Source organism: Pelodiscus sinensis, chromosome 2 (genome assembly GCF_049634645.1).
Source record: "Pelodiscus sinensis isolate JC-2024 chromosome 2, ASM4963464v1, whole genome shotgun sequence".
NCBI classification, from domain to species: domain Eukaryota; kingdom Metazoa; phylum Chordata; order Testudines; family Trionychidae; genus Pelodiscus; species Pelodiscus sinensis.
The window spans coordinates 115,738,263-115,764,655 of NC_134712.1; the positions used below are offsets into that span (position 1 = coordinate 115,738,263).

At 41.0% G+C, this 26,393-nt stretch overlaps 1 protein-coding gene across 3 annotated transcripts in view; it reads right to left on the reverse strand.

The window, feature by feature from the left end:
* Positions 1 to 75: 75 nt before the first annotated feature.
* EXOC2 (exocyst complex component 2) overlaps positions 76 to 26,393 on the reverse strand; it is a 190,604-nt gene continuing 164,286 nt past the window's right edge. For all 3 annotated transcript variants that reach the window (XM_075921345.1, XM_075921343.1, XM_075921344.1), the window contains 5 exons: positions 18,215 to 18,270; positions 13,688 to 13,810; positions 8,457 to 8,518; positions 7,172 to 7,231; positions 76 to 1,791 (listed from right to left, as the gene is read on the reverse strand). In XM_075921345.1, the coding sequence (XP_075777460.1) occupies positions 1,701 to 1,791; positions 7,172 to 7,231; positions 8,457 to 8,518; positions 13,688 to 13,810; positions 18,215 to 18,270 (392 nt within the window). In that variant the 3' untranslated portion in view covers positions 76 to 1,700. The remainder of the gene's footprint in view (positions 1,792 to 7,171; positions 7,232 to 8,456; positions 8,519 to 13,687; positions 13,811 to 18,214; positions 18,271 to 26,393) is intronic.

Here is a 26,393-nt window from a genome sequence, read left to right on the forward strand (position 1 = left end):
ACAATAAAACTTCATATATTATGTAAAGAAGGTTATAATTTTTTTGAAAAATGAATTCATAAAAAAATCAATGGCCATCTTGCATAAACACCACTTTATTATTCTGAACCTAGCGCCTTTACAGGTCTAACAAACTGTACAGTCATACCAGAAACTGAGCCTACAAATGTATGTACTCGGCTTTAGTTAGATAACATATTTGGGAAAAAAACAGTGGCCCAGGTAATTGTTTAATATTCCTTCCATAAGCATATACAATAAAAAATGTCACATTTTTATTAAAAGGTTCTTAATGCTTCTTTAGGCACACATCTCTTGGCATCAAACTGTTTTTTTTTACAGTATTTTATAGTTTACTATTGAAGCTTTACAATTTGTTTTCAAAGCACTTAACTGTATTGGCAAGATAAAGAATTTCTGGTAATTCTTGAAGATGTTTTGTGAATTCAAATTATGGCTTCTGTAAACCAGAAATAACTTTAAATACATAAACATTAGACAATTATTGGGCATTATTCTTTTAGTGCATCAATTAAAAAGCTCCCCCAAAGCTAATAGTCTATACTAATATTTGTTCCATCTTGTATTTTACATTAAGCCACAGGATTGACTCCTAATGGTCACTAGAGAAGCTCTGATACATACACAGCTTGTAGGATTACACATCTATGCCAATAACAGAATTTGCATTTGGTCTGCTTAATCTCCAACCACTCACAACACGAATTCACTATTTCCTGATGAGAATGACAGAGTTGGGGAGGGACAGCAGACAGAGGGAGTAAGTCTGGAAGGAGGAGGAAAGGCAGGAGAGGAAGTGGGGAGGAAGCAACAAAATTCAGTGACTATGGGTAGCTTATTTTTTTATTATCTGAGAAGTTATTTGACTTCTGTAGAATATTTGAGTTAGTGAAAACTGATAGAGGTATTATATTGCAATGCTTGCATTTACAATGTAGAAATAGCCACTAACTTTTAAGTGGCCACTGAAAGAAATAAACATACTACTATATTTTGGGTAGATAAGTAACCTTGACTTTCTGACTGAAGTGGACCAGAATAAAGAACACAGCACTGCCCTGAGCAGAGCAGTTGAACTTTTTAAAAAACGTAAATAATGGGATTTATGACCATTCAGATTGAAGACAATGGCTGAGAAATTACCTTGAGTATATTTTTAAATAAACAGCTCCCTCCAGCATAGTATATTTAAATATGTATTAGAGCCATCTACAGGTAGGAAAATTTGTAATATGCATCTGGATAGTTTAAGCCAGTTGATTCCTACAACATGCTAGCACACACATCCATTCTCATCATTGTCCATGTGTGTCCAGGAAATTGCAAACTGATACACAGAGATATTAAAAAATGTCTAACAACACATTTTCAAAATATATTACTAACAAATAAAATATACTTTGGAGCATACAAATGAAGAGGATATTAGAACAAAATTGGGTTAGCAGCCTTAATAGGAAACCCCCCCCCAGTATTTTTACTGAAACATTTCTAATAACTTTTCTTATTTAGAAGGATACACCACGTGATTGGGTCACACCAGTACTTATTATGAACTGAAACACCAGTCCAATGGCATAAGTATTCTGATAAATGTTTAAAGGCAGTGAAAACATACAGAAGTAATGGGAGTATGTTTATCTGTGTTCTTTTGTGGGATGGTTGGATTTCACTGTTGTCTATGTTTTCATCAGTGCTGAAGAAGCTTGAAAGCAGGTGAGCTGCAGGTGCATGCTACTTTTAAATTTGTTTAGTAGCTCTTCCAATAGCCTGTAAAAATAAAACAGTTGATAACTTTGGCATTATGGAGTTTTCAGATTTGGGGTGTTACAAGTCAGGGATATCCATTTATTTAGAAGGTAGTTAATTTGGCACATGTCCCAAGCTCTCTGACCCTGACAGGTTGAGGCAGTAAGATTTTTGTATATATTAAATAGTCAGGATTTTCCAATATAGCATGCCAGGAACAAACATGCACTGCTGCAAAAGCAGGTATTGTAGATGTACACTTTTTTTAATCTTTGTATTTTTTACATACCTAGTTATTGTGGGTAATTCAAGGAAAATCTCATTCCTTTGTGTCTGAATTCCTCTACTATTTTCTTACCTTCCTATGTCAGAGAACTGTGTGCTCTGAAGTATTTTGCATGCTTTAGTAACAGATCCCGTGTAGACTACTGTTAAAGACCAGATACTTGAACAGAGAAACTGCTGATTCGTTCTAGTATGAAAATTTTTCACAATATTGCAGGAAAATGACAACTTCTAATAAGTGACACAAGCAGATAACATATTGGAAGGTGCATCTTTCAGGGAATCAGTAGCAAAGCATTGAGAATGTTATGACCAGATTCTGTTAACTTGCCACTTTCTCGTTTGATCTCACAAGGCTTTCTTATTAGGGATGTTAAATATCAGTTAACTGAATAGTTGATTAAGCTCATGAATTTTTATTGGTTACTCGACTATTATATAGTCCCCGGGAGTTGGGATGGCAGCCAGTGCAATCCCAGCCCAACTCCAGAGGAGTCCCCTGCTCTTCCATGCTGCTGCCTCTGTATCAGAGGCAACAGCACAGGGTGCCAAGCAGAACCAGTCAGTGAGGAGAGCCAGTTACAAAACCAGCTCGTGAACTGGTGGCCTGTTCCCCTGTGCTGTTGCCTCTAATACAGAGGCAGCAGCGCAGGATGCAGCAGGCCCTGTCCAGGAGGGTGAGGTCAGGGGCTGAGCTCCCAGACCCGGCATGAGCCAGAATTGAGCTGGGCTGCCTACCCACCCAGCTTTTAATACACTTTAAATGCAGAGCTGTGGCAGGGGTAGGTCCTGGACCCGGTGCAAGCCAGGACTGAGCTGAGCTGCTGGCCAGTCTGCTAGAAAATGTACTGACAGGCGGGAGGGGGAGAAGTATGTAGTCTACAGCATTAACCGATAAGCTTTTGCTTATCAGTTAACTGACTGCACGACTGCATCCCTATTTCTTGAGTTTTCTTTTAAAAAGAGTAAATCACAAAAGCCTGTTTTTATGTGGTTGAATATGACGAAAAGGAAAATTTCTACTTAAATCTTTAGCAGTTAGTTATGTGTTCCCAAATACAAGGTGAACTTACATCAGATCAAATGCTGGCACAGCAGCAAATACATGTTCTATTTAAACTGCTGCATAATGGGACAATAAAAATTATGATGTGCTCATGGAAGAACATAGTGTCAGGTGTTATCAAGTTGTATGCCTTTGCCGTCATATAAATGCTATCTCCAAAAATAAATTTTAATATAAAAACAGTCCTGCAAAAGAAAGAAAAGGGGCTTGTTTACCCTAACCTTTCCCCTTTTTTTCTGCTTTCTGATCTAGGTTTGTTTAGATTGCAAGCTCTTTCAGGCAAAAACTGTTTCTTCCTCTGTGTCTGTCCAGTTTCTACTACCCTGAAAACACACACAGAAAAAAAAACCCCATAAAAAACCAAAACCAAAAACATTCAAACCATGTTAAGTCTGGGTCATATGTCTACTTTGAAAGACTCTACGGTGTCTGGAGAAAAAAAATGAAATGGCAACAGTGCAAAAGTTAAATTAAAAGCTGAGCAAAAAGCAAGGTGAAGAAATTTTCCATCGGGCTTTTTAAAATGCTTTTTATTGTTTACATTAAGACATATTGAACTCAATGTAATTATTTCTATCTCAGGCATGGCTAGAGGCTCTAGAGGAGAATGGAGTCCCAACTGCACCAAAGAATTTACAGTCTAATACTAAAAAGGATGGGAGAAAGGAAGTACCATCACCTCCCTGTTCTACAGATACGGAACTGAGCCACAGAGAGGTTAAGTGCCTTGTCCCAAGTCACACAGGGAGTCTGTGGTAGAGCTAGGAATTGAAACCAGATCTCCTGAACACTAGTCGAGTGCCTTAACCACAGACTATCTTTCCTCTTGAGCACTGGTGCATATGGAGTATTTGTAACAATGAGTGTCTTTGTTAAAGATTCAATGCTCCCACCCCTTTAATTAGGTCAAACCGAACATCTCACATCAACAAAAAATTTCTCCAGAAAACCCAAGGAAGATCAGAATTTCTATTTGTAAGGTAAAATTAAGCATTGGGCGGGAAGAAAGGAAGGGGAGGTACCTCAAAATTTTTAGGTCTACATCAAAAGCAGAAAGAAAGGGCCCAGCCCTACACAATTTTATGAGACACTTTTGCAGGCTTCCTTTAAGCCAATCATTTCTTCTAAACATATAACTCATTGTGTGCTGTAATATTAACAGGTATGTTTCTTTCCCAGGATCCGCAAGTGAAAGCACAAAAATTAATATCCACTTCTCCAACAGCCCTCTAGGAAAGGCTGCCAGGACATATAGCATTCACATGCAGGCTATATTTCAATATTACATGGAGTGTGTTATTGGTAACACTAACAGCTCTGAATCATTTAATACAAAAATGAACAAAATTATTTGTAATTTTGTAATAAAACAGTTTAGAGATGTAATGATGATGTATCTGAGAAAATATCCAAGGCGGGGGTTCTCTAACTTCACTGCACTGTGACCCCCTTCTGACAACAAAAACTGCTGCATAATTCTAGGAGGGGGGACTGAACCTGAGCTCACCCAAGCCCAGGTGGGGGGAAGGGGAGGAATGGAAGCTGAAGGGCTTCAGTGCCAGGCGGGGCTTTGGCTTTCTCCCTGGGTGGCGGGGTTTTGGCTTTGGCATGAGCCTTAGGAAGTCTAACCCCTGTCTTGGTGACCCCATTAAAGCAGAGTTATGCCCCATAGTTTGAAAACTGTTGATCTCAGGTACAGAACATATCCTTAAGTAGGTCTCAGCTGAACTGCCCTCTGGGTCGATGTAGAGCTGTGAAAATTGTACAGTAGGGATCCGTTAATGGCTTAAACAGTATATTTAACTGATTAACTGCTTCAACAGGGGCCGGCCATGGACAGGGGCTGCTCAAGTTGGGCTAGAGTGCCCCCCCCCCCACCTGTGGTGGGCCCTGCTGGGCTGGAGCAGATCCCTGCCCGCATCAGACAGGGGGCTGCCCCAGCTCACCTTTTAACCATAACTGGTCAGCATAACCTGGTGCGGGTGATGCTTACCAGTTAACCATTCACATCTCCACTGTATGGTGCTTTGTTTGTGAACAGCCCTTTGAGTTCAGTGCACAGTGGCTGGAAATTTACTACATCCTGCTGGTTTTTCCTGAAAGTTTGAGTTTGATAAACTCATTGCAAAGGGAAGCCTTCCTTACCCTCAAAGTAGCTCATTTCTTATCTCCTTAATCTGCTGTAGAGCTCTAAGAGGTAGGGAGAGGTCTTGATGTTTGTGGATAGCAGGAACAGGAAGTAAATGTTGGATACATGAATGGAGGCGCATTTTGTAACTGGCTGGGAGGGAATTCAAATTTTGTAGGTGTTCAAGCATCCTTTGCTTGTATTTATAGAATACTGCGGATCTGCAAGTAAGGTGAGGTCTGAATGGATTTTGGGCAAATGTTTCATGCATCTTTGGTTTTAGCATCAGAGACAGATGACAAATCAATGACAAGTTTGTTTTTCTGAGATGTGTGTGTAAATACATTTGTTATGGGCTCAACATTGTAAGGTGCTGAGTAGGCCCATTTGTCACATGGTATTACTAACATGCTTCAATTTAAGTGCACATTTAGGTTCTTTGCTAAACTGGAGTCACTGTGGCCACCATCTTCAGGTCTGAATCCTACTGGTCTCATATCAAGGTCTTTGTATAATACAATTAAGTGACAGTATAACTGGCTGCAGAATGATGGCCATTTAAAAAAAGTTATTAGTTTTTAATTATTTTCCAGAAACTAAGCTTTCAGTTAGAGAGAGAAAAAAAGAAGTTTCCAGCCCATACAGTCATGAAAAAACAGTAGAAATGAACACAGCGACATCTAATTAAATTTGCTGATAGCCTGAAACAATAGGTCTGAGCCATATGAATCTGCCCGTTCACCACAATGGGTGTTAACTCTGAAAGTTAATTATGACATTTTAAATGTCGGCACTGTTTCTTATTTTAGTATGACCATCAAGCTAACGTGCTTATGCACCACTGCTATATAGATACTAGTTTGAATATACAGGGCAGAATGATTTTTGTCAAGGGCTGCTGGGATGGAGAAAGAGGAATTAAATTTTCTCTTCTAATTTTAATGGAGCACCACATTCCCCCCTTATTTAAAGCCTCTGGATTATAAAACTGTCTTCTTAGTGTCCGAGTCAGAACTACAACAATGGCTGCCCGTCGCAGGGAGCCATAGCCTGTAATACCTCTAAGGCTGGTATAGGGGGCTCTGTCTGTGAGGTGGAGTGTTTTCCATATAAGGGCATGTAAATTAATAATCTTCCCCTGCTCGCTACACCCATTGCAGTGAAAGATCAGCCAATGGGCTGACTTGTGCTCAGGCCTGCTACTCCACCCACTGCAGCAAAAACCAACCTATGGGGTGATAAGTTCACAGGCAATAAAACAGGCAGGCAGCCCCTCTCTCACTGGGGATTCGCATCGAGTGAACGCCTGGCCTGATCACCCAGACGCCTTGCACCCCCCGCTCTCGAGTCTTACTGAGTGTACTCCGAGTTGGTCGACCCAAGTGGAGACAGTTTATGAGCATGCGACCGGTACTTGTGTTCCTGCTGTCTCCAAAACTGGTATAACACCCCCCCCCCCCCGGCCATCATCCCTATCCTAATTGATTTTTTAGTTGTCCTTATTGCTTGTCAAGTGACAGTGGTTAAAAAGTTACTAAGTTAGTTTATAAATAGTTGTGGTTTAGGTTTTTTACCGTTTCCTTGTATAAAGTTGTGTAAATAATCAGCCCTATGGACAATACCAGTGTTAATTCAACTGTTCCTAACCCCTGGGCAGTTATTGGGAATTATTGTGATTTAGAATAACCTCAGGGAATTGTTTTGTGTTGTCTGGCAATCTGTTTAATTTTTGTTCTGATGATTGTCTGGCATCATCAAAATAAAATCAGTTTGTGCTTTTTGAAACCCCCAGTTGTGGTCTCATCCTTTCCGGCATCCCTTCGAACCTCGTGTATTACGGGGACCGACACTTTCCAGTAACAATATCTTGGTACTACACTAAGAAAACAGGGTGGTATTAAAAAAGTTGCAAATACACTTACTTTTTGTCTGCTCCACTTAAGAGTTGAGGCAGGGCTTCCAAAGCTTGCTTAAAGCTTGAGCTATAATACAAACACATTTAATTTTCCCCAGCTATAATAGCGATCTACTACTACCTCCCTCCGTATCTCCATGAATATAAACTTTAGTTCTGAAATGTATAACTAAATCAACACAAGCGACGAGGAGTCCTGTGGCACCTTATAGACTAACTGAAGTGTAGGAGCATAAGCTTTCGTGGGCAAAGACCCACTTCGTCAGATGCATGTCATGACATGCATCTGACGAAGTGGGTCTTTGCCCACGAAAGCTTATGCTCCTACACTTCAGTTAGTCTATAAGGTGCCACAGGACTCCTCGTCGCTTTTGCAGATTCAGACTAACAAGGCTACCCCTCTGATACTTAAATCAACACATTATCAGTTCAAAATCTCATAATTTGAACGCAGCCAGCCATAGGCTCAGGTAGACTTCTAGCTTGAGCAATTTCTAAGCCACTAAAAACACCTTAGATATTAGATAAACACAGGAGCCTGACAGTAAAAGTATTCACGCTGTACACAGGTGCTGACAGGGGCCACAGAGGGAGAGGAAACTGCTGCAATAACTGGTCTTAGTCATTTATTGTGGTATTGACAATGATCAACTGGACCAGCATGACAATGGACGTTCCTGGACCTGGCTGGGAACATCAGTGGTGGTATGTCACTGGTGTTATGTCATTGGCTTCTGAACTTAAAAGAAAGGCCAATGCAGTCTGTACTAACTGGCATTCCAAAGTAATCCTACATAGAGGGCGGACAGTATTCAAGCATGGTGGATAAAGTGTCAAGATCAGCACACAAGGTGGAAGGACAGAACATTCTGACCAGCAGCAAATGAACAAAGGTATTCCTGCCCATTACTTCTAGTTGTAAGTCCAGAAACCAGCAGGATCCCGATGAGATCCAGAGACTGAATCACTTTGCTCTGACTGCAACAAGAAGCATTTTCCTTTTATCTTATCTGTGTTTATACCAAATTATTTTCATCCCGATCCCTATCTCTGCCAGACAGGGAACAGGAAAGCAGTATTCAGAAAGATACTGCTTAAAATCTGATAATAAAACTAACAGCATTTCCCATTATCAGAGATGAGTTTAAGTACAGTTTTCAAAGTATGCCATTGTTTGAAATTAATCTGAAATAAAAAGTTCTTGAAACAAATATTTAAGCTATTTTTAGGAATTTTTGCTTAATTATCAAGCATTTCATTACATCAACAGCATAAGCTACTTAGCGTCTTACTTGCTTTCTGGTGTTAGGTATACGGCCACAGCATCTCGCAATGCATAAATTTCAAGCCTTGCCTAGAGACAGAATGTAACATTGTTTGAAATATAAAAAAATCTTTGGTTAATTAAACATGTGTGTCACAAAGCCTCTTGCCTCTCTTCAGAAGCAAAATATTACTATACACTGTAGCTTTAAGCAGCCTTAACTTCAATAATTTGTTTCCTGTATTTCTGGTTACCACTCTACCGTGTCAGTTAGGAAGTGCTGCAGGAACAATTACAGATCTGTGAAATTGAAGTCAAATTGTTTATCCAATCACTATGAAGTTGTCTCCAAACAAAGAGCAGTCTCTCAGTAACAGTACCAAAGCATGAAACTCAGGTGCTATTTTTCTGTTCTGAGAGAGCATTTCAAAGCTTTTTTATCTGTAGCTATTGCATTCTACAGAGTGAGCCTAGCTCCTTACAGCACATTTTGGCCAGAGAGGAAGATATCGCAAGAGACTAAAAATATGTAATACACATTTTATTCTGGGTTCTGCCGAATTTATTTTCTTGTTCAGATGAGGAAGTAGAATGTTTTTGCTCCATTTCTCTCATCTGTCACCTGCTGAGTATACAGGCTTGGGGATTTTACCTATGTGTCAATTTCCACCTGAGCAGGCTACAATGGAAAAAAGTAGTTTGGGTACATTTCCCAGGTAAAAGCGTATCTAGCAGGGTTTAAAAGATCTTTATTTGTTCTCTCTGAAATCAGCGCCACCCTGGATTTTATGTGAAGATGGTAACTCCATGAATTTGATCAGCGCTTAAAAAAATTCCACTTACACATTTTTCTCTAGAAATGGATTAGGGCCACAAAGTCTGGATTCAAACTTCACTGCAATTCATAGTCAGCTTTTGTTCAGCCCACTACAAAGATTCTCTAAAATCCAGCCATGAAATGCAGAGACTGATCTGAACTAACCCAAAGTTAATAAAACCACATCAATTTTCTAATTAAGCTTTTAAAACTCTAAATGTACAGATTTGTTTTCAATGGTAATCAAAGCTTTTGCTTGGAAATATCTCATACTGCATACATATAGAGTTTTTATTTTCCCCTGCTAGCTTCCTGGCAAGCATTAGGAAGTAGCAGACCACCAATTTTATGTTAAGGAGAAATGTTTCCATTGTAGAAAAATGGCAAGCATAGACGGGCCATATCACCTTTCTTGAACAACCTATACACTATTTCAGGATGAATGGGTTAGGATTTTTCAAAGCTGAGTGCCTTAAGCCCTTAAGGGCTTTTAGACTCTCTCCCCACCACCACCACCACTAAAATTACTGGGTTTTAGTGTAACACTGGGTTGTAGTTTTGTCTCAGTTTTAAGAGGCAATAACCTATTGTGGTAGTGGTACATTATCAAGCCCCACTGTGGTAGTGGCACATCATCAGGAGCCATAGTTTATACCTAACCTCAAGCACATGGCTAGGGAATGAGTGAAGCCTGGATGCATATCTGTATAAGAGGAATAGATGTTATAAACTGATTGAAGCATCCCTTGTCAAAACTTAGTCCTTTCCACAGGGAATGGGTATTTTTGAGCAGGCTGATCTGGTTCATACCCCACTGGTTTAGTTACAATCAATCTACCATTAGCAAGGGCTGATTATGGCCAGAATGATATAAAGGCACCACAAATGACAAATTGTACTGTTGGTAAAAACAATCCTTTCAGTTATTGATTCAAGGAATGAGTTCAATAAAAGGTGGGCTACTCATTTAAACTGTGTAGAACCTTTTTGTCAACCTTAGTTGACTAGTACAAGAAGCCCTTCCCACATGAATTCTCCCTCAAATGCTACTCTACTAAGAGTATTTGGAAAGTAATACAAATATAAGGTTTATAATAAGTTTTAGAATACCGTGGGATTTAAATTTAGGCTCCCCCCACCAGATGCCAAGACTGCTGGAAAGAATAGGAAACGGTACAGGGTACTGCCTGCAAGTCCCATTTGAGGCTGCATGTCACAGAGAGTGCCCTTTGAGTCAAAGGGAGCTTTCTTTTTTCTTTAGACTCCTCTAGAACTAGTTCAAATTAAGAGCACAAACTACTGCACCAATCAGAAGTGAATGAAATATCTGTGATAAAATATGTTTTCCCCACAGGTTGGTACAGTGCCACCACTTCAATGGTCTGAGTTCAAATAAACAAGCACTGTTACAATCTGAAAGATCCTGTCACACAGTATATTGAATTTGTTTTTAAAAAAATCACAAGCTTGATTAAAAAACCAACAAAAACAAAACAAATATTTGAACACACTCCTAAGACTTTGTATTTAATATTATTAAACTACAACTACACTGGGTAAACTCCTGCCCCTTCAAAATGCCTTTTGAAACATGTACATAATTAATGGGAGATAAGCTATCAGAAGGCTCATGTAGGCCAGTATGGCATACAAAGCTTCTTTATACCAGACCACTGTGGATTACATCATACCACATTTCAGTCTGCAATGTTTTCCTTCTTTCTCACATTTGTGAAATACCATATGTATTTAATACATTTACATCTATTATATTTTAAATATACACTAGTTCCACCCTTCTGATTTCACTAGGGCATGGAATCTTCTGCTCCAATTAAGTCCAATTGCTAACTAGAGAGCATAAATATTCTATGGACCTTCCTCTTTAAACATTAAGTAGCTAATACTCTAAAATATATCTTTGTTACAAAGAGTGTTCATTTAGATTTTCAGTTGCTTTAGATTTCTAAAACAAATCTGAAAAAAACAAGATAGGTGCTGGCTGCAGTTTTCCATTTCTTTTATATGAACAATTAAAAATGAATTTTAAAAGCTAGACATGTTTTTAACTACAAGACAGAGAAAATCTGAAGTAAAACCTGAGTATGAAGATATTTTAAGATGTAAAATTAATTGACAAGTCACAGACCATAGATAGCCTATAGTTCTTCACAAGTGAAAAGATTCAAAACATTGACTTAAGAGTTTTGCCTGAGTAAGGACTACTAGATCTGATCTTATGAAAAATGTGATGAAAGCATGTATTCTATAAACATTTTACTAATGATGCATCAGGATTATAGTGAACAAAACCTAAGAATATATCCTTCCTTACACCTCTTTTTGAAGCTTAATTTCACAAGAAAACTCAAAATAAATTGTTAGAAAAAATGGGCCAGGCTTTCCCTCTCCCTCCTCATATTAAAATACTCGGTCCACAGTTCATCGACTCATTGTAATCTGAAATTGGAATAGCAGAACTTTTGATAAATGGATCTTTAAGAACATCTTTAATAGTCATTTTTGCAAGTCTCTCTGTTGTGATGTAATTTTGCAGCCAGGCCTCCTTCTGGAGTCTTACAATATAGGAAATGTTTTTATTCTCTCTCCAAAGAGAGGAACAACATACCACTATTACACATCAATACACTGTCCTTTCCACTCTAAGACCAAGAGATTTAAAATTGAGCTATAAAATACAGTTCAAAACATTATTACAAACAAAATCTTTGCAGACTTAAAAATACAATCAAAATATTGAATGGGTTGCTATAAAATAATGAGTAGGAATAGAACGTCTACAGCAGCTTTTTGTTGCATTTTTGAGTACAGATTACAGGCTGAACCTCTCTAGTTCGGTACTGTCTGGACTGGCAACATCCATGGTCCAACATGATTTTACTTAGCCGGATGTGCATTTATTATAGGTGTAGTCAAGTTTCCTGCAGTCTTGGTTCTTATTGTTCTGTGCTGTTATTTAGCTTTAATTTACCCTAAATATCTTCTATGAGCCCAGTAAGCAGTGGAAGAATTCGTAATGCTGCTAGACAATGCTGACCTCCTGTGGTTCGGCACCAGTCAGGTCCCAAGGGTACTGGACGAGAGAAGTTCAATCTGTATTATGCTACAATTTAATAACAACAGGGGATCTCTCTAATTTTCTAGCTATAATACTTCCAAGTTTCTCAACTCAGAAACATGATACTGTGTACAATACTGTGTACAGATGTGGTCTCCTCACCTCAAAAAAGATATTTTTGCCTTGGAAAGGGCTCAGAAAAGGGCAACTAAAATGATTAGGGGTTTGGAACAGGTCCCATATGAGGAGAGGTTAAAGCGACTGGGACTTTTCAGTTTAGAAAAGAAGAGACTGTGGGGGGATATGATAGAGGTATATAAAGTCATGAGTGGTGTGGAGAGGGCCGATAAAGAAAAGTTATTTATTAGTTCCCTAAATAGAAGAACTAGAGGATACCAAATGAAATTAATGGGTAGCAGGTTTAAAACTAATAAAAGAAAGTTCTTCTATGTACATTGGACAAACGTCTCAGATACTTTGCCAAAGGATCAATGCCCACAAAACAGATATTAGACAGGATCACAAAGACAAAACAGTTTCTTGCCATTTCAACCAGAAAGGACACTGTCTCAACAACCTAATTACCTGCATCCTACTCCAGAAGACTTTCAAATCTGCACTTGAAAGGGAATCCTCTGAACTGTCATTCATGCTAAAATTCGATACTCTTCAAGGGGGGCTCAACAAAGACACCAACTACCTTACCCATTACAAAGATAGCTTCCCCATTTATCACCTCTAATACCATTAGCTCACAGAAATTTACCTTTCCCCACCTCTAATATCATTAACTCACAGACACTTACCTTCCTCCCCCACCCTTGAATTGCCCTTCTGTTCTGAAATGTGATTTGTCCTTTTCATATGTGTTCACTTTTTTTTAATTGTATCCTTTGGTATATATAGTTGTGACTATTTTCTTCCACTATTTGATCTGAGGAAGTGGGTCTGGCCCACGAAAGCTCATCATCTAATAAACCATCTTGTTAGTCTTTAAAGTGCTACATAGTCCTGTATTTTGTTTCTTCTTCACACAGCGTGTAGTCAACCTGTGGAACTCCTTGCCAGAGGAAGCTGTGAAGGCTAGGACTATAATAGAGTTTAAAGAGAAGCTAGATAATTTCATGGAGGTTAGGTCCATAAAAGGCTATTAGCCAGGGGATAAAATGGTGTCCTCTGTTTGTCAGAGGCTGGAGAGGGATGGCAGGAGATAAATCACTTGATCATTGTCTTCGGTCCACCCTCTCCGGGGCACCTGGTGCTGGCCACTGTCGGCAGACAGGATACTGGGCTAGATGGACCTTTGGTCTAACCCAGTACAGCTGTTCTTATGTTATGTTCTTATGATAACACATTTATCTACCTGTAAAGCTCCATTTTTACTGAATGATGACACACACTGCATCAGTCGACTTAGTTCTTCAGCAACAGATTCTACAATCCTTGACAGTACTCGAGGCACTAATTCCTTAGAGATGGTGAATACCTGCAGGTTTGAAATCAGAGTTATAAATTGGGTATATAGGATGTTAGCATGGATATAGAAGAAGTTAACCTTCATTACCTGCTTAGCTGCTTTTTCAAAAAGCACCTTCTTCCCCCAGTTCAGCCATTTTGTTATGGCTTATCATAGCTCTAGCCTGAAAACTCTCTGGACTTTATTTTTTATTACTTGCTGTCTAACGTTAAGACCAATGGTGCCTGAATTCCCAATTAGGGTTCATAGTTACTGCTGCAATTCAGTTTAATAATGATATAAGAGTAATCTCCTAAGAAGCTTACAAAATACAAGAGCAATACAACAATTAGGTGCTGAAATATGATCAAGAAGTATCAAGAGAGACACCAGAGGTAAAAAAGTAGGTTTTAAGAAGAGATTTAAAGACAGTGAAAGGGATAATAGGAGAGAAAATTGGGCAGAACACAGGGCAAAGAGTGCGTAAGAGAAAACAAGAATGGTGCCATAGATAGAACAGAGTTGTGTTAAGCCTTGAAGAAGAATATGAGGAACAGTTTGGATTACATGTGGAAAAAAGAGGGGAAAGAAAAATGGATGGTGAGTTGAGGAGGAATTGATGTGATCAGTCATGGAAAAAGATGCTTTTGGTTAGAAATATTATTATTCATTTATTTGGATTTAAAAAACAAACAAACAAGCAACAACAAATAATTGGGTTACACTTTGATTCAAAACTTTTGCTCTATGTGAAAGTTAGGAATGTATCTGATCTAACAATGAAAACCTGTTTTATAGAAATGCATAGTCAGTGGAAAATACTAGGAGAAGGTATGTTTATGAGTAAAACTCAAATATGAAATTAAGAACCATACCTGATTGTTTACCATATATGTGAGAGTGATGTGTCATGGACCACACAGACTAGACAACCAGTAACGTAATAGATTTGCACCACAGCCAAGGTATATTTACCGCACATATGCGGGCTATCAGTCACTTACCCTGCTAGTTCAAATACTCATCTTGCTTTTAACTGCTTTGACCCACAAAAGCCAACAACGTTGATCACATACAGAGAAAAATGGTTAAAGCAAAATGGGAAAAGTCCATTTCATGCAGTAGCAGTTGCTGCTGAGCAATACAAGACAAGAAATACCAAGTAAACGGTCAAAACCTTCTACTGAGAAGGAAGTATTTGTACTCACGAAGGCCATGCTCAATGTTAGTTGTCAGAACTTAGGAAAAATTCTCAGTCATACTAAATCACCATATTTTTGCAAAAACTATACTTATTTTGGTTTCAGCTCAAATTTGACTTTTTAATTAACAGGTTTTTTCACCTCAAAACATGCCTGTTGAACAGTTGATAATTAACTATTATTGTTTAAACTATAAAAATCAGCAGTGTTGCTAGCAAAATCTAAGACTGATCCAGATTAGCAAAATTTTGCCAGAAAACAGCGTTACACTCTTACAGAAATTGTAAAATTTCACATCAGCGATCAAATTCATATACTTCTGTAAACAGATGCAAAAATGTAATTTCACAAATAGAAATTCATGAGGCAAAACTGAACATCAGAGAAACAACTAGCTTCCAAGTCAGCAAGGTATCTATATATGTGTCCTAATTTTAAGCATGAGTAGTCTAATTGAAGTCAGTGAGACAATAACTTTACTTAGAGTTAGTCATGTGCTTAATTGTCTGTCTGAATTGAGACTTAGCTATAATACCTACTTACAAGGTTATGGTCAAGTTAAAATCATTTTAAAAATATTTGTTTCAGAGGAGTAGCTATGTTAATCTGTTTCAGCAAAAACAACAACAAGAAGTCCTGTGGGACATTATAGACTAACAAATTTATTTGGGCATCTGCTTTTGTGGGCTGGAATCCACTTCAACAGTAGGTTCCAGCCCACAAAAGCGGATGCTCAAATAAATGTGTTAGTTTATAAAGTATCACAGGACTCCTTGTTGTTTTTATTGTCCTTACTTGTGTTTATTAAAAGCAGTTTAGATTATTAAATTGAATTAAAAAGAAAAAAATGAACATCATTTGTCTGTTTAATTCACGTAATTTACTCATCCTGGAAAATGAAAACTAATCATTTTCATTATGGTTTATAGTTCTGTTAACTCCTTCATTCTCAGGTATTGGAACAATTTGCACTACAACACTGGAGGAAAATACCTGCATCGAAGCAAAAATCTGTTTTAATTGGAATTCCAAAAGCTATGAAAATATTTCAAGTAGCATTAGTGGTCTCTAATTAAAGAAAATATTTAAAAGGAGCCTAAAATACTCAAAAGCCAATTTTAAGCAATTTAAGAAGGTCTAAAGAAAGAATAGTTTTATTTGTGCTGTGTGAATGCATGGTTTTAATAACACTAATGAGAAAATACATTTTGTGATGGTGAAGGATAGAGTTATTTAGAAGAGATGCTATAACTAAACTACTGTAGAAAATTCCTGAACTTTCTAAACTCACACTCCTCCTCTCCATTGCAAGCCATGGCCCATTTTCTATATATTTGTGATTCTCAAACTGGGGATTGTACTCTCAGCAGAAAAGCTCACAGGTCCAATAGGTCAGATTCAGCTGATGATGTGATACTGTCTGCCCACAAACACACCCAGATTTGCTCCAGAAACACTGCTCACTAGTAGACCACTTTGATCTACAAAATGGTGACCTCCACAAAGTGACCTCCACATGCCATGTGTGCAAGGTCACTCTGTGCAGAGATCACCATTTTGTAAAACAGTAGCTTCCTGGATGCTATTTAACCTTTGCACATACTGGCTGTGCCAGTATCTAGACTTGAGGAGTGAGACCTGAGTTCAGAAGATACTTATCTGTGGGAGCAGCAGGTTTACCAAAAGAGCATCCTCTCTGCTTGACCTGGTAGTTCCTGCTAGCCTTTTCTGAGATTAGAATATGCAGTGGTTTGTAAGATGCTTAAGGCAGGGCCCATAACTTCTTATCTGCCACCCACTTAATAAAGAATCACTGTAAATTGTTGTAAGTTACTATTTGTGATGAAACTATCTGGCCTGCCACACATTACCTGCCAGAGGGAGTAATGGTTTGCCTCCTTTTTTCCCTGATATGGAATATTATAAAGTATTACTAGGTGTGAAACCTGCTTGCAAACCCTCATGCCATGGATTTGATAGCAGCTGAAATTGATTAGCTCACTGAAATTTACTGGGATTAATTTTTGGGAAGAACATATGCCCAACTTTCTCTTCTGGAGTTCTGGTTCACAGTCAAGAATGAGTACCCTGCACTCTCAACACCTGCACTGAAACTGATGTGTCTTTCATGAGCACATATTAATATAAAGCTGTATTCAGCACACTTGCATCCATCAAGTCTCAGCATCCATCTACCCACTGATGTAACAATTAGATTAGATGTATTCTTTCTACTACACAACCAGATTTGAAAAGTCGTGTTGCAACACACTAGTCCATATGCTCACACTAGAGAGCATTAAACAACATACTTAAAGTGTAAATTCCTTGGATTCCTTGGTTGTCACGTTGCATTGCCAGGGTCACAAGAACAAAGTCTCAAAATGGGGTCATGCAGGCATATATATACTACGCAGTGACTCCAGATTTTCTATTTGTGCTTGATGAATTTCCATGCAACATGATGTACGTTTTCCCCCTCAGGCTGCACATGTTCAACACTTCCCCCACACTCCCATCTCTAGAAGTATATAGACAGAGCACTATATTTTTTTTAAATGTGCACAGAAAAAAAAGAATTGAGTTTTATAACTTTGACTTTCCTTCTCTTCAGACTGTTGAAAGAAAATAAAAAGCATACACCAAGGACGTGTCTCCAAAGGGAGTTAATCAAGAATAGCTGTTTTGGAATAACTCCACAAGTGGACACCTATTCCAGAACAATATTACCTTATTCTGAATTCATTTAAACCAAACTAATTTGGAAGAAGACACTCTTATTTACTGTTAGTTTGTTTTGACCTATCCTGTTTTGAAACAGGAGTAGATTAAAGTCCATTAGGGAATTTAGAGCACAGCAACAGACGGTTAGGATAAGAGCAGGATAGCATAAAGTAGGTTTACACCCCAGCTTGCTGCGTGCTAACTGTTCACATAGATAAGCCAATTTTAATCTATGCTATTTCAAAATAAGACACTTATTTCAGAATAAGATGTCTACACCTGGAATTAATCAGGAATAATTAATCCATGTTAAATTCATGTGCTACTTATTCTGGATTCATGTTCAGTGTAAAGAATGCAATATGTGGTTATTACTGATGACAAATAACATCTGTTTTAAACACAAATAAAAATGGGCTGATTTTCAGAGGTGTTCCCTTCCAATGAAATCAGCCAACTTATTTTGTTTGATGCTTGTAATAATATGAATAATCTAAATTTACTTCACCTCTGCATGCACAGCTATGATATTCACTAATGCTTCTTTCAAATAGTTTCTGACACCTGAAACAAAACAAAAAGGGTAGTCAGTCACTTTCACTGTGATATCTTGACAGAGCTATGATATTACACTCTTCAATTATACTGTTCCAGTGTACTTTTTCTTTTCATTTCTTTAACTAACACATTTGCAATCATAGAGGCAGAAAGAGAAAGTTCCAGTCACACTGCCACAATCTATTTCCTTTTTTTAAAATCAAATGGAGAAAGGCACATTTCCTTACAGCAAAAGGTTAGAGAAGCCAGTAGGTTCCTGTTTCAGTATTCTTCTGTTGTATGACAGCCTAACTTTGATAACCTTTTCAGTTTACCACAGATCCAATATAAAAATAATCCCTTAATCTAAAGGTCCTGTTAATATACATGAAATATACCATATTATATGTGTATCAGGCAAGTGATATTTTAAGAAGCAAACAGACAACAGGATTACATAGCTTGCAGAAGATCTCACTCCTATTTCTTTTGTAGCTTCTTTGATTGTGAAATATTATTATAAATGGAAATAACAAATCTTGTTTCTATGGAAGTGGTTTTAGCAGATATTACTCATAACAATTTATAGCAGATGTCATACTTATGTAGAAGAAGTTTCTTTGGGGAAAAAGTTCATCAAGCAGTTTATTTTCTAACCTAAAATGTTTACAGTAGTATATAAAATATTTGTTCGGAATGAATTCATTTTGATATGCTTAGTTATAACATTCAGTCTATGCTGTTCTATTCTTTCCTCAGCTGCAACTGATGTAAATCTGGAGTTACTTCACAGAAATGGACTATTCTGTTGTAAATACAGAGTAACAGAATGTATCTGGTCCTTTGTGTACATTGCTTTGCAAGCAATTCCAACATAGGTAGGGTTGCCAGGTGTCCAGTTTTTATGTGGGAACCTGGCAGCTCTTGTCAGCATTACAAAACAGGCTGTTAAAAGTCCAGTCGGTGTTGGCGGGCTCCCTACTTGGCTTCGTGTGGCTCCTGGAAGTGATAACATGTTCCTCTGGCTCCTAGGTGCATGGGTGGCTAGCGGGGCTCTGCGTGCTGCCCCTGCTGCATGCCCCGACTCCAAAACTCCCACAGGCTGGAAACCGCAGCCAATGAATGGGAGCTGCAGGGCAGCACCTGCAAGTGGAGGCAGCACATATAGCACAGAGCCTACTGGCTGCCCCTATGCCTAGGAGATGAGAAACATATGACTACTTCCAGGGAGCGCCCCTTCCCCAAGATAAGCACTGCTCGGAACCTGCTCCCTGTACCCCCTCCCACACTACAATCCTCTCTGCAGCCTTGAGTCCCCATCCCATCCCCAAACTCCCTCCTGTAGGCCACACTCTGCAATCCAACCTTCTGTCCTAACTTTGGACACCTTCTGCACTCCCACCCTTTGTCTCCCCCACTCCAACTGGAAGCTAAATGGGAACCCTTTTTCTGCACCCAAACCCCCACCTGGAACTCACCCACCCTTCCACGCTCCAATTCCCTGCCTGATACCAGAGTCCCCTCTCACATCCAAACTTCCTCCAGGAGTCTACACGCTGTATACCCTCCCACACCTCTGTTCCAGCCTGAAGCCAAGTCCTGTTCCCTGAACCCCTCATTCTTGGCCCCAATTCAGAACTCTTAGCCCCAGCCCAGAGCCCATACCTCCTGTGGCACCCTACTCCCCTGCCTCAGCCTGCAGCCTCTTCCCAAATTCCAAACCCCTCAATTCTACCCCCCCATTAGTAACCCAAACCTGCACTCCAAACCCTTCATCCCCAGCCCCACCCCGTCCCAGCTAAGAGCCCCCTCCTGCATCCTGAAGCCCTCATTTCTGGAACCACCTTGGAGTCCACACGCTCGATCTGAGCCCTCATGCTCTCCTGCATCACGACTACCTGCCCCAGCTTGATGAAAATAAGTGAGTAAGAATAGGGCAGACTAAGTGACAGAGAGAAGGGGGACAGAGTGAGTGGGGGCAGTGCTTCAGAAAAGGGGTGGGGCAAGGATGCTTGATACTGTGCAATGAAAATGTTTCCAACCCAATGAAGAAACCAAAGCGTACTCTCTCCACTGTCACGTGACAGTGGACTCAGTTTGTGTGTTTGCTTAGTTTAGTTTAACTGCTGGCACTGCAAATCTAGCTTGAGACTTGAAAACCAGGCTGTACTTTTTACTTTCCATCAGGACTAGTTCAAACATTCCCAGAGTTCCACTAGCACTCACCCTTGCAATCCATATCCCTCTCAGCTTAGTATTAAATCTGTATTTTGTATATATAAAATGTATACATTTTCTTCGTTATTCACAGATGGATAGAGCTAGGAAGACTAAGGGGTCCAGACGCATCCTGGATAAATCTCACTTAGGGCAGGTCTCCTACATTCCCATACTCTTTAAATCTCACTGGGGGAGGGAGGGCATGGTGATGTTGTGCATGGGGTAAGAGAAGTTTTGCAATGCGGGCTAGGCCCTAAAGTCACTGATTCGCCAGGGTAGAGAGCGATACTGAACTGAGATCACAGATATTCCCTGCTAGTACTGTACGAGGAGGAGAAAGGAGCAGAGCAAGTACGTAAAGAACACTTTCTCCATCTCATTTTCTCCACCCCCTGTCACCCACCTCCTTGCCAAAGGATGCGGTAAAGGCTAGGATTTTAACAAGGTTCAAAAAAAGAGCTAGATTGATGCACCTAACCTCCATGAATCTATGGCTATAGTCAGGATGGGTAGGAATGTGGTCCCTAACCTCTGTTTCTCTGGAGGTGGGTGACAGGGGAGGGATCACACGATGATTACCTGTTGTGATACCTCCCTCTGGGGCATCTGGTATTGGCCACTGTCGGCAGACAGGATACTGGGCTAGATGGACTGTTGGTCTGACCCAGCATGGCTGTTATGTTCTTAAGGACCCTTCACAACTCCGGGGTGTGCTGAGTGTCCAAACTGGTCTTCTGAGCTACTATAACTAATCTCTGTGATTTCTTCAGAAGCCAGTGTGGCCTGAGGGACAGCCACACTGTCTAGCTGCTCAGGTGGCCTGGGTAGTAGCTGCACTGGCCACTGCTGGAGCAGTTGTATAGACAGCCATTCCGAGCAGCTCCACGGTCAGCCACACTGGCTGCTGCTTGGGTGGCCTGAGGCAGCTGGTTTGGGGACCACCTGAGCAGCAGTCCTAGGGGTGGCTGGTATAGCTGCTGCCTGGAGCCCTCCCCAGAGCAGCGATTTGTCCCACCTAAGATTTAGTGAGGGGTATTTATAGTACAAGTCATGGACAAGTCAGGGGCCATGAATTTTCGATTATGGTCCATGACCTGCATTTGACTTTTACTAAAAATACCCATCACTAAACCGTAGCCTTAACTATGACCATGTATTAACGTTAGAGGCCTTGGTCACATCTGTGTAACTCCACACTGTTCAAATTATGCTTTGAATCACGTGTATGCAATACTATCACTCTTAATGCATTTACACCATTATAAAGTAACGGATAACCTTTAAAATCAAAACTTAGGAGACAACTATGTTCACTCGGCATTGGAAAGAACAGAATCACTCTTTGCTTGTTGGTTCTGAAAGTTTAATGGGAATAAAAAAAATATAACGATCTATTTACAGCATTAACCTCAGTAGACAGGATTCAGAATACAGACAGGGAGCAGATCTGTTCAGGAAGAAGGTTTCATTTTTACATAATCACTTCAGTCCAATGCTATGCCTAGAAACACAGGGCTTCTCATAAACTCTAGTTGTTCAGGTGGCCTTGGCATCATCAGGCTTTTATTTATATATTCACATGTTCTCTTCCTTGAAAAACAACAAGTAGTCCCGTGGAATCTTAGCGACTAACAGAAATATACATATAGTATCATGAACTTTTGTGGGTAAAACCTGATGAGATAATCTGGATTGGAGAAATGAAGGGGGATCCTCAGAATAAGAAGGGAGAGGAGAAAAAAATTACCTGTCAATTGTAGACCCAGTGCTAATGAGGCTAATTGAGTGGGCTGGAAGTGTCCCATTCTTAGCTTTTGATGTCAATAGGTTGTTGAATGTAAGGAAAGCTGGTTTTATAATACGCTAACCTGTTCAAGTCGTTGTTCAGGCTAAGGGAGATGGTGTCAAATTTGCATATGAAGGTTAATTCTGCACTCTCTCTCTAATTGGCTTGTGAAATTCCTTTGTAGAAGAATGGTTACTTTTAAGTGTATTAATGAATGCCCACGGTGATTAAAATGTTCCCCTACAGATTTATTTGTTTTACCATTCCTGTGTCCATTAATCCTTTGTTGCAATTTGGCCACTACAGGCAGTCCCCGGGTTACGTACAAGATAGGGACTGTAGGTTTGTTCTTAAGTTGAATCTGTACGTAAGTCGGAACTGGCGTCCAGATTCAGCCGCTGCTGAAACTGATCAGTTTCAACAGCAGCTGAATCTGGACGCCAGTTCTGACTTACATACAGATTCAACTTAAGAACCCCAGGCATCCCCAAGTCAGCTGCTGCTGAAACTGATCAGTGGGTGATTCCAGGAAGCCCGGGGCAGGGGCTTCCTGTAGTCAGCCACTGGTCAGTTTCAGCAGCGGCTGACTTGGGGACGCTTGGGGCAGAGCAGCTGGGGTGCTGCTGGGTTGGTCCAGTAGCGCCGCCGCTCCTCGGCGCTACTGGACCAACCCAGCAGCACCCAAGCTGCTCTGCCCCAGGTGTCCTGATTCAGCCGCTGCTGAATCTGACCAGCAGTGGCTGAATCAGGACGCCTGGGGCAGAACAGCTGGGGTGCTGCCCGGTTGGTCCAGTAGCACCCAGAGCGGTGCTACGGGACCAACTGGCAGCGCCCCAGCTGCTGTACCACAGGTGTCCGGAGCAAAGCCATGGAGCACGGGGGCAGCGGGACAGCCCAGACGCGCCGTGGCTGTCCTGCTGCCCTCGGGCTCCGTGGCTTTGCTCTGCTTTGTTCCCCATCCCTCTGGTCTGCAGACCAGGGGGACGGGGAGCAAAGCGGCGGAACACGCGGGCAGCGGACCAGGGGGACGGGGGACGGGGGGGGACAAAGCAGAGCCAAGCCGCGGAGGACGCGGCCAGTTGTCAGCTGGCCGCGCGCTCCGCGGCTTGGCTCTGCTTTGCCCCCCCCCCCCCCCCCCGGTCTGCAGACCAGGGGGACGGGGGACGGGGGTAAAGCAGAGCCAAGCCGCGGCGCGTGCTGCCAGCTGACCGCGTGCTCCGCGGCTTGGCTCTGCTTTGCCCCCCCCCCCCCGTCCCCCTGATCTGCAGACCAGGGGGACGGGGGCAAAGCAGAGCCAAGCCGCGGAGTGCGCGATCAGCTGACAGCCCAGACATGTCTGGGCTGTCAGCTGGCCGGGCGCTCCGCGGCTTGGCTATGCCTTGCCTCCCCCCCTCCCCCGTACCCCTGGTCTGCAGACCAGGGGGATGGGGGGGGGGGCAAAGCAGAGCCAAGCCTCGGAGTGCGTGGGCAGCGGACAGCCCTGTCCGCTGCCCACGTGTTCCGCCGCTTTGCTTCCTCTCCCTGGTCTGCTGGAGACCAGGGAGAGGAACGGCCCCGTTCGTAACTGCGGATCCGACATAAGTCGGATCCGCGTAACTCGGGGACTGCCTGTATACATGGCAGAAGGGCACTTGTTGGCATGTATCACATTAGTGGATGTGCAGTTAAATGAGCCCCTGACATGGTTAGGTTCTGTGATGATGTCACTTGTACAGATGGGTGGACAGAGTTGGCAATGGGATTTATTGCAGGTATAGGTTCTTGGGTGAGTATGTTTGAGGTGTGATGTGTGGCTGCTGGAAAGAATTTGCTTCAGGTTAGGGGGCTGTCTGTAAGTGAGGATTGGCCTGTCCCTCAAGGCCTGTGAGAGTCACGGGTCATTTTCCAGATTAGGCTGTAGATGTAGATTGGCAATCGTGCGCTGGAGGGGTCTGAGCTGGGGACTGTAAGTGATGACTCATGGTATTCTGTTATTTTCCTTGTTAGGCCTATCTTGAAGAAGCAGATTCCTGAGTACTAGTCTGGCTCAGTCTAGTCTTCACTTCTCCAGGTGGGTATTTAAGTTTAAAGAATTCCTGATAAAGATCTTAAAAAAATCCCTTAAAAACAACAAGTGGTCCTGTAGTATATCTTAGAGACTGACAAAAAATATATAGTGTCAAGTTACCCTTCTGAGACTGATAATGCTCTTGTAGGTGTTTGTCTCTGTCTATGGGATTGGAGCAAATTTGGTTGTATTTTAGATCACTTCATCTGAAGTGGGTTTTGCCCACGATAATACATTATATATATTTCTACTAATCTCTAAAGTGCCACAGGACTACTTGTTGTTTTTAAAGTTGCAGACTAACACGGATACTCTTCTGAGACTTCTTTGAAAAGTTTTTCATTTAAACTAAACAAAAATAACCAAAACCAAAACTGTAGTGTAACTGCATTCTTTCCAAAGTTCCAGAACTTTATAAATCCCTCTCCGCTTTTGCTCTTTATTACAAGGTGGAAAGGGGAAAACCCTGCAATACAATTTTTTTTTTTATGATTTGTGAAACTGGCTGAAATAATATTTTCCTTGTAATTATCAAACCAAAGTGGGGATATTATTCACTACTATCTGTACCCTGTCAAAAGTCTCAGGTTGATGTGAGATTGTGAAATATTCCCTTAATCTCTTTTCCTTTTAATCTATCTTTCCCCTCTTCTCCCCTACTTTCCTTTCTTACAGCTTAGAACCTTTGTAGGTTGCATCCAACAAAGGACAACACAACCACACATAGCCAGACATAGTCTAATGAATTAGCATACTACATCAGTTCTGCCTTAGGAAACCCATTAGAGAGGTAGAAACATTTTTGCAATAGACATGGTCACTGATCATAACAGCTATCAGTCACATGGAAAAACATGAAGAACAAATACCAGTTGCATCAAAGCACTGGAATTTTGGTCAAAATGTTTTTCTTTTTCATAAAGTATTTCTGAATTAAATTATACATTACATTCTTCAGAGTAACAGTATGCATTAAGCAAAGAGAAAGTTAAAAAAGAAAACATACAGGATAAGTAGACACAGTTGAGTTATGTGATCTCAGTAAAAACTAGGAAAATGACACGTTGCTGATAAACATTGTTAGCAACTGCTCCCACTAAACCGGCAAGATAACGAACAGTTTTGTATCTCTTACACTTAGTAAAGGCCATTTTCAATAGCTGTTTGAGGAGACTTGTTATGACAACCGTTATCATTAATGAGTCAATTTCTAACCATATATAGAGCACAAGCAGTTACTATAGGGATGTTAACAGACACTTATTTTTGTAAACGTGTAACCGCTGAATATTTCAGTGGTTATACGTTAACATGCAGGGGAGCAGGCGGGAGAGCTGGCTTTTAAGCCGGCTCCCAACATGTACCGGTTCCTGCCTGCACCCCCTCCGGTACTGCTGCCTCTGATACAGCTTTCAAGCTGTCTCCGCATGTGTACAGTGCTCCTACCTGCTGCCCCCCTTTCCCTGTTGCCTCTGAGGATGGCAGTGGTGAGGAGAGAGACAGCTCCCAGGGAGGGCTTAAAAGTTGGCTCCCCATGAGCACTGGTTCCTGCTTCCCTGCCTTGCTGCCTCTGATACAGACACAGCAAGGGGGAGGAGGTTGCATGTAATCGTTAGGATTAACCAATGAGCCTAGGCTTATTGGTTAATCATATAAACAGGTACATGCTAACATCCCTAGTTAGAGGGAGCATGTGCGTGGTGGTGCTGTGCACAGGGGCACAGGGTGTGCTGTGTGTAGGGGCAGGGCCCAGGGACCATCGTGGGGAGCTGATGCTGTATCCTATGAGTGGAAGGCCCAGCTTCCCCACCTGGTCTAGCGGCGGCTGCAGGTAGGAGCTGAGCAATAAAGAGCTGGGGCGGAGGCAGAGCTCCTGATGCTCCAGAGCACTTAGGGCCGTTCAGAAAAAAGACACCCCCATTTTGGACCAACCACAGCAGTTTTGTATTGATGAAGCATTTGGGAAGGCAATCTATTTTCTGTTAAATACAATTTTCCATTTTATGCTTTAAATAGTTTAGTCTGTGGCAAACAAAACCCCCCAGAAAGTTCACTTTTAGAAGAAAGTTTAACATAGAATGTAAAGCTTTTGCAATG